This window comes from Eublepharis macularius, chromosome 2 (assembly GCF_028583425.1).
Source record: "Eublepharis macularius isolate TG4126 chromosome 2, MPM_Emac_v1.0, whole genome shotgun sequence".
Classification (NCBI taxonomy): domain Eukaryota; kingdom Metazoa; phylum Chordata; class Lepidosauria; order Squamata; family Eublepharidae; genus Eublepharis; species Eublepharis macularius.
This window is the reverse complement of record NC_072791.1, coordinates 31,590,172-31,602,584: the sequence shown is the minus strand read 5'-3', so window position 1 is coordinate 31,602,584 and position 12,413 is coordinate 31,590,172. Positions and strand designations below refer to the sequence as shown.

General features: G+C 46.4%; 1 protein-coding gene across 1 annotated transcript in view; it reads right to left on the bottom strand.

Moving 5' to 3' along the window:
• Window positions 1-12,413, bottom strand: part of BTBD7 (BTB domain containing 7) — an 86,469-nt gene that overhangs the window by 5,902 nt on the left and 68,154 nt on the right. Inside the window, exons 8-10 of the mRNA XM_054971490.1 lie at window positions 11,705-11,894; window positions 8,655-8,833; window positions 3,816-4,247 (exon numbers count right to left, since the gene is read on the bottom strand). Of these exons, the coding sequence (XP_054827465.1) occupies window positions 3,816-4,247; window positions 8,655-8,833; window positions 11,705-11,894 (801 nt within the window). The remainder of the gene's footprint in view (window positions 1-3,815; window positions 4,248-8,654; window positions 8,834-11,704; window positions 11,895-12,413) is intronic.

The following is a 12,413-nucleotide window of genomic DNA, read 5'->3' as shown; positions in this document are numbered from 1 at the left end:
CAATACCTTTGCAACTGGACTTGCCAATACATAAGTCCACTCAATGTTCCCTCTAAGCGGTGCAGTGTTGTGAGCCAGAAATCCAATTTGTGAGCAGCAACTTGCAAGTTGTGAGCGCGCCTTTTCGAAAACCAGAATCCATTTGATTAAAAGACTTTTGATTTAGGCTGTCTGAGGCATTGGTATTGGGTGCCATCAATATGTTGATGACACCCACTTAGGCATGTGGTTCTCAAAAGCTTATGCCTCAATAAAGTTGGTTAGTCTTAAAGATGCTCCTGGACTCTTTACTATTTTGCAACTACAGACTAACACGGCTAACTCCTCTGGATCTACAGAGAAGAAGAATTGTGCATCATCCAGCCCCGCAATGCACTCACTCTCTGGCTATTCCCTTCTATGTTTTATATAAAAAGGTGTTGTGAAGCATGCCTGCAAATGGCTCAGACACCATTTCTTTCCACAGGCATCAGTGTATTGCCGAGTTCTCTTTGCATTTTGGGCAACATCAGGCAGATGAGCTTCAGTAAGGGTTCCTCTTTGCCCACAAGCAAATCCTAAACAGAATGTGATGTGCAGTCATCCCTCCCTCTACCTCTGCTCTGTCGACTGGCATTTCCTGTCTCTTCTGTGGCCAGGTTTGCAGAAAGAAGAAGGAAGCTGGCTGAAGTTGCAGGGGGAGCACCTATTTAGCTTCCAGCTGAGAGCGGCTCATTTGGAACAACCTAGAACTGGCCTTTAGTCATCCTAGAGGCTTCATGGCTTTAAAACTCTTTCCTTTTCTCTTTGTGAGTTATGGCCATGGAATCTTTGAAATGAAATCAAGTCATAAAGCATAAAGTCAGCATTGAAGTCCTGCCTTCTCCTTGCTTGCCATTCTGTTTTATTACACTGTATTGCAATGATCTATTCTCCCCTGAAGATATAAGCAGAATGCCATTGATGTACAAAAATACTGGTAAAACTGAGGCCGCAGCTCCCCACTCCCCATGGAGTAATTTAACTAGAGGACAGGCTGTCTTACCAGCCCGGGTAAAATTTCCAGATTCAGACCCTAGCTCTGTCATGAATTTTCCTTGCCATGCAAGTCTTTGTGACTAGGAAGTCAATTTTTTGTGTGCATGTAAAATAGATTTCCTTAGTCATGAATTTACACACACACAAAAAAGAGTATTTCCCTACCTGGAGCTGGCAACCCTAGGAGTGTGAAACACCACCGCCATCTCCTCCTCCTCCTCCAGCACCCGCGCTGGGCCAGAGAGGCTGCTCGGTGGGCTGGTGAGAAATAGCATGGGTGCCTGCCGCCACCGCCTTTTCCTCCAGCACTGGGCCAGAGAGGATGCTTGGCGGGCTGGCGAAAGGCCTTGGGGATGCCTGCCGCAACTCTTTCCTCTGAGGGGCCGGGGAAAGGCCATGTGGGTGGCTGCCGCAGCGCCTCCTCCAGAGCCCAACGAGGGGCCTGGGAAAGGCTGCGTGGGCGCCTGCCTCGGCTCTTCCCCTAGAGCCCAACAAGGGGCTAGGGAAAGGCCGCGCGGGCACCTGCCATGACTCTTTCCCCTGTGCCTGGCGTGGGGCTGGGGAAAGGCCGTGCGGGCGCCTGCTGCAGTGCCTCCTCCAGAGCCCGGGGGAAAGGCTGCCTGGGTGCCTGCTGCGGCTCTCCCCCCCCCCCAGCCTGGTGGGGGGCCGGCGAAAGGCTGTGCGGGCGGCTGCTGTGGTGCCTCCTCTAGAGCCCAGCGAGGGGCTGGGGAAAGGCCACACCGGCGCCTGCCGCAGCTCTTCCCACAGAGCCCGGCGATGGGCTGGGAAAAGGCTGTGCAGGCGCCTGCCGCGGATCCTCTTCCAGAGCCCAGCGATGGGCTAGGGAAAGGCCGCATGGGCACCTGCCACGGCTCTTCTCCCCCCCCCCGAGCCTGGCGAGGGGCTGGGGAAAGGCCACGCGCGGGCACCTCCCACAGCTCTTTCCCCTGAGCTTTGGCAAGGGGCTGGGGAAAGGCTACACGGGCGCCTGCTGCAGTGCCTCCTCCAGAGCCCGGGGGAAAGGCTGCCTGGGTGCCTGCTGCGAGGGGCTGGAGAAAGGCCGTGCGGGCGGCTGCTGCGGTGCCTCCTCCGGAGCCCAGCGAGGGAAAGGCTACACCGGCGTCTGCTGCAGCTCTTCCCACAGAGCCGCGGCTCCTCCTCCAGCGCCTTCTGTGCGCTGGGGCTTCTCAGCTCTGCGCTGAGTTGTGACAATTCCTGCGCTGTAGCGCAGGAACTCATGTTCGCAGGAACCCTGGTCCACATACACTGCAAAGCCAGGTGTCACCCAACAGTATTAGGGAGAATGGTTTCCCTATATGCAAACTTGCTGTGCTGATTGACCTGCATGCCCTGTAACATTTTGAACTCATTAAACAAGATAAACAGGTGATCAGATTATAAAAAGTAATTGCTGTGCTGAATTGTGCAGTGTGATTTACACAAGAGAGAAGTTTTTATAAAACGAGTGTCTTTCAAAAAGGAAGAGGAGCTTCACACGTCTGGCTGTTCATTTAGTGGTGAATAGCAATGGAGAGCCCTTCTTTGCAGTGGCAAAAAGAGCACAGAGAATAGCGCCCCTCATTCTGGTCATGTGATGATTTTGGCAGGAAAGTGCTGAAGGGAGGAGGGGCACTCCTAGTCTTCTAGAAAGCTCTGGAAATCTCTGTGGCTGGCCTGCGTGTGCGCAGTCTCAATATGGAACTGCACAGAAGCCACAAAAACGAACCAAGTTCTTCCTAATTTGTTTCAGGCTAGCCTTCATAGTTGTCTACTGTGTGTTTAATATAACTAGAGAACAAGACAGGTTTATACTGGACCCTGTTTTTTTCTTCCTTTCAAAGCAGCAGTTCAGTTCCTTTGGCCTGAGACATAAATGCTTTCTGCATCAAAACATTAAGCCACGTGTTCTCCTCTGTGCTGATTTCATCTCTTAACACCTTGTCATGAATTATTCAGCTGAACACAATCCGATTTAAAAGTATAACCTTGGGACAACAGCTTAAAGCTTCCAATGCTATCTATGCACTTCTTCCAAACGCTTTAGTAACTGAACACTCAATAATGACAGTAAGAGCAAAAATCCACCTCCACTAAATCCACTTGTGCTGCTCTGTCATCTGCATGCATACATACACACCCCGGCACCCAACTAAGGGGATATTCTAAAAGTGTTAATGGAGAGAAGGGAGTTGTTTTGCTGCCGCTCTAAGATGCTGTTGCATCCTCCCACCCAGCCCATTTAAACAATGGATTGCTTTGCATGTGCACCCGCACAGAAGTGTTTATTCTGTATACATGATGCTCCCTGCCACCCTGAATAAAGAAATCTGTCAAATTATTTAGGGTAAGCTGCTGCCAAAAAAAATATGCTCATCCGCAAGGCTTGGGCTGAGACATTGAAAGATACTGACCTGAATACTAGGTGCTGGGAACAAGAGGAGAAGACTTTGGCCTCCATGACCTGCTGATGGGCTTCCTGAGGGGATATGGTTGGCCAACGTTGAAACAGGCTGGGTGGACTATTAGTCTGATCTAGCACAATTGCGTTGTTATACCCAAGACAGAAGAGATGCTACATGCCTGTCATACAAAACCTCACTGGAATGATCCAGTGCTCGGCTGCCAGAGAATACTCAGTCTGTAATTAGGCTAACAGGTACCTGGTTTGATATTGCTAAATTCCAAACTCTTCTTGTAGGCACTTTGCTTACTGCACCAGGACAATGAACCATGACAGTTTATCGTTCACACGTGTCCAGGGGAAGGGAGGATGTCACACTTGTATCTGGCACACTTACCACTTGCTTTTCAGCCACCATGACAGCTGCTGCTGCAGCCACAGTCTGTCTTCCCAGTCCTGTTGTGTTAGTGCAATCGGGAGGCGTAGCTTTGACCCCAGACAAGTAGATGGGTGGGGCAACTTTGGGTGCTGTCCTGGAGTGGAACAAGGAATGGTTGCAGGGGTATGAAAAGGACCTTGAGGGATGCTGCTGGCTCTGTGCCCTTTGCTTCCACCCCACTTTGAACTGGTTGTGAATTGGAGTAGCTGGTGGATGGTAAGGTGGGGGGGGAGGGGGCAGTGGCGGATGGAAGGCCACAAAGGAGTCGAGTTCTGTAAACAGGGTTTCTGCAGCAGGCGTGCTGTTCACACGGCATCGCCCCGACTGCCTCAGGTTCAACAGTGGGCTTTCATCGCCAAAATGCTCCTCGGGAAAGAACTTGTGAGGATTCTGCAATGGAAAAACAAATTGTAAGTGATCGAAGAATCTACATTAGTATTTCAGCAGTAAAAATAGTTTATTGAGGCATTCTAAAAATCAGAACATGTCAGGTCATATAACTAAAATCTTAGCTATGTTTTTCCTGTTGACAATCAGATACAAGAATGGAAATTATGAATCACAAACGGAATACACACATATGGCGTTAAATGAATCTGTCTAAACAGCCTGAAAGGGCAAAATGTAGATTCTGTTGTGATGTCCTTGTTTGCTCAAAGCAACCTAAAACTTTACTTAAAAAAAAAAAGCTGTATGTTACAGGCCACCACTGGGTGGCTCCCTCTGTGAAACAAAAAAGTATCATTTTATAAAGCACTTCTGGTTAAAGTACATTCCCTTGATTTAGGGCCTGGAAAAAGTCAAACTAGAGGTTTTGTTCTTTCCTTCAAAACCATACCTTTCTCTTTGCTAAAGTGAGGTATTTCACAGTGCCACGGTAACCAGGATTATACCCTTCTAAATCCACTGAAGTCAATGGGCTTACAAGGTGCAACTCTGCCTACGATGGTTGTTGGGGGTTTTCCGGGCTGTATTGCCGTGGTCTTGGCATTGTAGTTCCTGACGTTTCGCCAGCAGCTGTGGCTGGCATCTTCAGAGGTGTAGCACCAAAAGACAGAGATCTCTCAGTGTCACAGTGTGGAAAAGATGTAGGTCATTTGCATCTACTCAGGAGGGGTGGGGTTGAGCTGAGTCATTCTGTAAGAGTTTCCCAGGGTGTGGAATGCTAATGGCGGGAGGCTTCACTGAATCCTGAGGAGGTTCTTTTGCATATGGATTGGTGCTTGATGTGCTAATCTTCTCTGCAGGGCTATTGTCGGGTGTGGAGTGTTTTGTTGGCCTGGTGTTTTTCAGAACTGGAGCCCATGCTCTGTTCATTCTTAAGGTTTCTTCTTTCCTGTTGAAGTTTTGCTTATGCTTGTGAATTTCAATGGCTTCCCTGTGCAGTCTGACAAAGTAGTTGGAAGTGTTGTCCAGTATTTTGGTGTCCTGGAATAAGATACTGTGCCCTGTTTGAGTTAGGCTATGTTCAGCCACTGCTGATTTTTCAGGCTGTCCAAGTCTGCAGTGTCTTTCATGTTCTTGAAAGACACTGAAAGACACTGCAGACTTGGACAGCCTGAAAAATCAGCAGTGGCTGAACATAGCCTAACTCAAACAGGGCACAGTATCTTATTCCAGGACACCAAAATACTGGACAACACTTCCAACTACTTTGTCAGACTGCACAGGGAAGCCATTGAAATTCACAAGCATAAGCAAAACTTCAACAGGAAAGAAGAAACCTTAAGAATGAACAGAGCATGGGCTCCAGTTCTGAAAAACACCAGGCCAACAAAACACTCCACACCCGACAATAGCCCTGCAGAGAAGATTAGCACATCAAGCACCAATCCATATGCAAAAGAACCTCCTCAGGATTCAGTGAAGCCTCCCGCCATTAGCATTCCACACCCTGGGAAACTCTTACAGAATGACTCAGCTCAACCCCACCCCTCCTGAGTAGATACAAATGACCTACATCTTTTCCACACTGTGACACTGAGAGATCTCTGTCTTTTGGTGCTACACCTCTGAAGATGCCAGCCACAGCTGCTGGCGAAACGTCAGGAACTACAATGCCAAGACCACGGCAATACAGCCCGGAAAACCCCCAACAACCATCGTTCTCCGGCCGTGAAAGCCTTCGACAATACAACTCTGCCTACCACTGAACTGTTCGTTTGTAAGCTTCCTCGAAGCAGGGACCTCTGTTCCTGAACTCTGAAACTGGTGAGCATGTTGATGGTGTTATTTAAAATAAACATAAAAGCAACTTGAAGAATATGGAGTTGATACTGGAAAGTAGTTAGGATTAGAAGTATTCAATTAAAAAAAGATTGGTATTTTGATTCGTGTATCCAGAATACTATATATATTTGGTATTCCCAATATTCGGGTCCAAAAATACCAATATAGTATTTGGACTTGGGTATTATTTGGGATTCTGAATATATCTGGCTCCATTATTCCATATGGAAAAATCCAGGGGGATAGAGGGGGGCATTTTTCAAGCAAAATTGCAGGGGACCTAGCCTTGCCTGTCCACTAAAGACCTCCCCCCACCCCGAAGTTTTAAGTGAATTGGACCAGAGGCCCCAATTCTACATGCCCCTAAACAGCCTTCCTTCAGCTACTCTCCATTGCTTCCTATGGAGAGAAAATCCAAGGTTTTCTCTACTACACAAGAAACCTTAATCAAACATAACAGCAACCAATGACCAAAAGCCTTCCAATACAAACAGAATCAAAAAAGCCCAACAGAACCAATATCGAACCAGAGAATCCAAGCAGAACCAAACTGAAGCAAGGGACACTGTTACAAGTCCAACAGAACCAATGTTCCTCAAAGATGCCAGGCCATTGCAAGCCGAAAGATGCCAGGCAGAACCAGGCCAAAGATGCCAGGCCATTGCAAGCCGAACAGTACCAACATCAAGCCAGAGAATCCTAAGGCAACAGCCAGACCTGGCAACGGCCTATGGCAAGCAAGCAACATGAACACAGACACAGCAATGCTGCCTCCCTCCCTCCTCTTGCCTGGAAAGCCTGCAAGATTCCCAGATATATCTGAATTATTCAGGAATATAAATACCGATTTATCCAAATAAGAGAGATTTATTTATTTATTTATACTGTTTATAGTCCTTCTCATTGAGACTCAAGGCAGATCACACACTGTGAATCAGAACAAGCAATTTCATAGACATCTCAATAAACAATGTAATAGGGTATATAAATACAAATTTCAAGATTTAAAACCAGCAAAAGTCCAATACAGAGTTGAAGATATGTTGAAACAGAGCATAAGGATTTCTAACACCAGCATATTAAACCATATAGAAACTACCCAGTAGGAACAGACAGCAACAGACAGTACACAACAGTAAAATCTGTAGTCCCTATCCCTTTATGCATCTCTTTGAAACAACAACTTTGCAGTATAGCAAAGTTAAAAGTCACCTTGAATAATGCAGTTTTGCATAGTTTGCAGACAGCCAGGAGTATTAGAATTGGGAATACCAAATCACACATCCCTAGTTAGGTTACTTATGCAGGATTTGCTCATGTGGACCTTCAGTTCAAAAGTTTTAGAAAGTTGCTATGAACATGAAATTATGCTATGCTGACTCAGACCATTGATCTCTCAAGTTCAGTCCTGTCTAGGGGTGTGCACCCCCAAAAGATTTGGGTTTCCCACTTCAGGTTTACCCAAAGCAGGAAAAAATTCTTGAATTACCAGAATCCCGAAGAGGCAAGCCACTTCGGGATTCTGGTATTTAGCTCGCTTTGGTATGCTCCGTAAAGATTTGGAGCATACTGAAGTGAGGGGGAGCAAACCCCCCCATCCCCACCCCCCAGGGGCAAACTCACCCCCCACTTACCTGGCCGGGAGGGAGAGGGGAGGCCAATCAGCTGGGCGGTGGGAGGGTGCCGCTGCCACTGTAGCAGCAGCTCCGGCAGCCCTCGTAAGGCTGGGATGGCCTGTAGCCTCCTCCTCCTCTGCTATGCTGCCACCTGCAGGGCCCACAGCAGCTAGCTGGCTGGTGGGGAAGGCTCCAGCTGCCTCCTCTGGCCTTTCCTGCTCCTCAAATGGCCATCACGGCGGCCATTTGAGGGTGAGGAAGGGCCTCCTCCACTTTGTTCACTGCTGCGGCAGCTTTGCAGTGGCACGAAAGGGGCATTTAAACCCCTTGACCCAAAGCTTTCCAAAGCAATACGAATCACTTCGGGAAGCACTGATTCGGAAATCCCGAATCATTGCGAGTCGGGTCACATTTGGGCACTTTCCTGAATCGCAAACCCCTAGTCCTGTCTACTCTGACTGGCGGTGGCTTTTCAGGAACTCAAGATGAGGGCTTTCACATCACCAACTTCTGGAGATGCTGGGGCCTGAACCTGGGACCTTTTGCACACAATCTACCGCTGAGCCACGGACCTTTCTATATATTATACATTATTCTTTAAGTGTATATTTAGGAGTGGGCTTACTTTTATAGTTCAACTTATCAGGAGCATTCAGAATCAAGCAGTAAAAAGCTGTACTGTGAATAATTTCCTGGACTTCAGTTAGTTACGCAAGCAAATCTGACAAGTCTTTCTCATACTATACAACCTTGCTTGCCTTGGCTGTATAGAAGACTGCTATAAAGCTCCTTTGCAATCGCAGCAAAGCTTCCTCTGGCTATTCGTTCACTACTTACTCTTACACAGATGTACATACACGCCCATTTTCAATTATGTTGGGGAGGAATAAAAGCCAGTCATTTGGGGGACAGTTAAGTACTGGCAGACAGCTTAACTGTCAGTGCTCCATACCTGCAAGAGTTCAGCAGCAGAATCAGAAAGCCCAAATTCTCTCAATACACGGATTTGAATCTCGTAACTGACAGTGGCACCTTCTCCACAGTTAAGAGCGTAAGCCCTCTGCACCTGCTCCATATGGCGGAGTTCCTGCAGTCGTTTGACCATGTCTTTAACAACTGAGAGACGAGGAACTGTCAAAGAAAACAAAACAAAAAAAGAACAATCCACATTAAAATAATTCCCTTGTAATGATGCCAGTGGCCAACACAACCAAAGTTTTTACACACTCCTTAATGCCAGACTAGCCTCTCTGCAAGGGTATATGTCAGCGAGGGCAAGTGCAGTAATGAGGAAATGCTCTGGGGCCCTGCAGAAGCAAGGCAGGAGGACCCAAACTTAACTTCCTGCCTGGAGATAAGGAGCTACTGACATCAGTGGGAAAAAAGGCTGAAAGAGACTGAGAGACGAGGACGATCAGGGGTCTGGAGACTGAGCCCTACGAGGAAAGGCTGAGGGCCTTGGGAATGTTTAGTTTGGAGGAGGTTGAGGGGGGACATGATTGCTCTCTTTAAATATTTGAAAGGCTGTCATTTGGAGGAGGGCAGGGAGCTGTTCCAGTTGGCAGCAGAGGATAGGATGCGAAGCAATGGGCTAAAACTACATGCACAAAGGTACCGGCTGGATATTAGGAAAAACCTTTTCACCGTCAGAGTAGTTCAAAAGTGGAATCAGCTGCCTAGGGAGGTGGTGAGCTCCCCCTCACTGGCAGTTTTCAAGAAGAGGCTGGATGAATACTTGTCAGAGATGCTTTAGGCTGATCCTGCACTGGGCAGGGGGTTGGACTAGACAGTCTGTATGGCCCCTTCCAACTCTATGATTCTATGATTCTATGAAAGGTCAGACTTTTGAACCCCTTCACCACTCATGGGTAGTGTGATAAAGAGGGCAGACTCCTACTTACAAAACTTAGGGGAGCTGGTAACCTCTAGGCTTTGCAGGCTCAAAAGATAAGGGGAAGCCAGATCAGATAGCGAGATTCACTGGAGCGCTCTTGGATTGGAGGCTGAATGTTGTACACCAGGTGAAGCCTTCAGGCATTTATCAAGGACAGCTGCCCATGTGGCCTGTTACAAAAGCCTAGTGTCAAGGCTGTATTGGCTGTGATCACCCAGAACTATCCCCAACTGGAACTGGAAACATATCTCTGTAATATTCCACCCTCCCCTTTTGTTTAAATGCCACGCCTCCTTTAGACAAAAGGCAAAAAAAATGTATCCAAACAATGACAGGTTCGTTCACAGCTGCACAGCTCATACAAGGAGGGTTTTTAAAAATGTTTTAAAAGTCAATTATACAGCAGACAACGAGTTGATCATTACTAAGAATCTAATATAAACCTTTTATCATTTGGCAAGCTTGCTCTCAATGTTTGTAAGAGGTAGGCTGTCATGTGTGGAACTTCCTGACCGCATATCCATTACCCTCAGCCAGGTGTCCCAATGAACCTAGATGCAGGGTCCCTGCACGATCTGGAAGTCAGTTAGTTAAAGTAATGGGAAAACACGGAGAATGCTATTTGTTTCTCCAAGCGGTCCATCATAGTTTGCCTTCTGCACTTTTGGAACGGACTCCGGCACTAGGACAAAACCTTGATACAATCTGTTCGTTATACAGAGTGTAACTCCAATAATTTCTCTGTGTCAAAAGGAATATATATTGTAGAAAGCAGCCTTTCTGCATTCTTCAAAGCTGGCAAACCACCTCCTTTCCTGGCAGAAGTGTGTTCCTGAGGGGCCAGAAGAATACCCAATACCTGCATGCATATTGGCTCTGAATATTGGTGGACACAGAAACAACTCCTCGAGCGCGAGGAGCAACAGTCAAGGGTTTGTGTCCTTCTGTCCTGCCTGACAGTTCCTTAAAGCCTAGTTGGACAAAAAATATATTAATTTTACAACGTTTTCATCCTGCCCTTCTGCCCTGATGAGGTCTCAACATCTGGTTGGAGTGTTTTGGGCCTTGCTCTATTTTGGATTCAAATGAAGGCTACGAAGTTCCGGCGCTGCTGGAACTCTTGAACTCTACCCACCAACCCAATCAGAGAAAACAAGCCTGGTTTATTTTATTGCCTGTGGCTCCAATTGTAAGAGCTGGATCCAAATGCGTGCAAAAGGAAGGAGTTCTCTGAAGTGGCTCTTCCCCACCTTTACTAGCACAAGAATGAGGGGATGCATGCTTTGTTTTTTGTCTAATTTTTATTCTACAATAATATTCTTCCAAAATACACACATTTTGAATGTAAAAAAAGCAGCCATCAACAAATTGTTATAAACACAATTAGAAATACGCATTTTATGCATGTGATCATTTTTTTAAAAATGTGCTCCTATCAAGCTGCACTGTTATCTTTACATCCTGACTTCATTCTTTTCTTCACTCCTCCCCGCCCCCCGCACCTCCTGACTGGGATATAAAGGCTTGCACTGAAATCCTAAGCAGAGTTACTCATGTCTTAGCCCATTGATTTCAATGGGCTTAGACTGGAGTAACTCTGCTTAGGATCTCACTGTTAGGGATCTCCACTCCTCCCTGTATCTGAAGAAGGGAGCTTTGAGTCTTGAAAACTTATACTCTGAAAATCTTGTTGGTCTCTAAGGTGCCACTGGACTCATCCATTTTTAAAAGGATGTTTGGATACATACAAAGCTTATTTTGTGCCCACCTCTTCAAACAAACACAAAATGGAATTGTTTTCCTGGAAAAGCCAGAAATAAAATACGAGTCAGGCTCCATGCTCGGAGGGCCAACGTTGCTAACAGAAATCTCTAAACTGGTTTCTAAACCTACATTACAAACATCCAATAATGCTTAGGTTCATTCTTTGGAATCATGAGGGCTGGAAATTTTATTTTAGAGATGTTCGGGTTTTGGGGATTCTATAGAAGACCCTCCTGCTCCCTGAAATGAAATTGCAATCAAACAGATCCCAAGATTCTTGTAATTAACATATTTTAACACTGTGAAGAGAATGCAATTAATTGCAGAGGAGCTTATAATTTTACCTGGGATTTCATTGGCTACAACTGAAGGAGGACTGGATTGGTTACTGCTTATTTGCTGGTGACTTATCATGTGACAGCACTGCGGAACTGCATTGTTTACCATGTAGAGGGTATCCGGTACATTGGACATTCTAACCATCCGTAAACGAACCAGGTCTGTCTGTTCCACCATCATCTCATCTAGAACCGACTGAAACAATTGGATAATTCAACGAAAAATGACTAAAAGTTTGCTGACACAAGAATTATCAACATCATCAGCAGTAACACAGATGTTCTCTCTCTTTCTCAGGCATCAAGCACACAAAAAAGAACAACTAAGCTGCCTGCCGTCACCAGACTAGACTGTCAAGATGTGTTAGCATATTTTTTGTTGTTGTTCAGGAATTGTATTCTTCTGCAATCAACCATCATAACTGAAAGGGAGCCAATGTGGTCAGACTAAGAATTGGAAGATTCAGATCCTTTGCCATGAAGCTCACTGGCAACCCTACGCAGTTACCCTAGTCTAAGCCTATTGATTTCAATGGGCTTAGACTGGAATAATTCTGCATAGGATCGCCAGGTAGGTGACCTTTCTTTTAGTCTAACTCACCTCGTAGGGTTGCTGTGAAAATAAAATGGAGAAGGGGAGGTGTGTGTATGCTGCCTGAGTGCTCTGGAGGAAGGGTGGGATAAAAACATGAGATATAGGGACAGACCCCTTCCT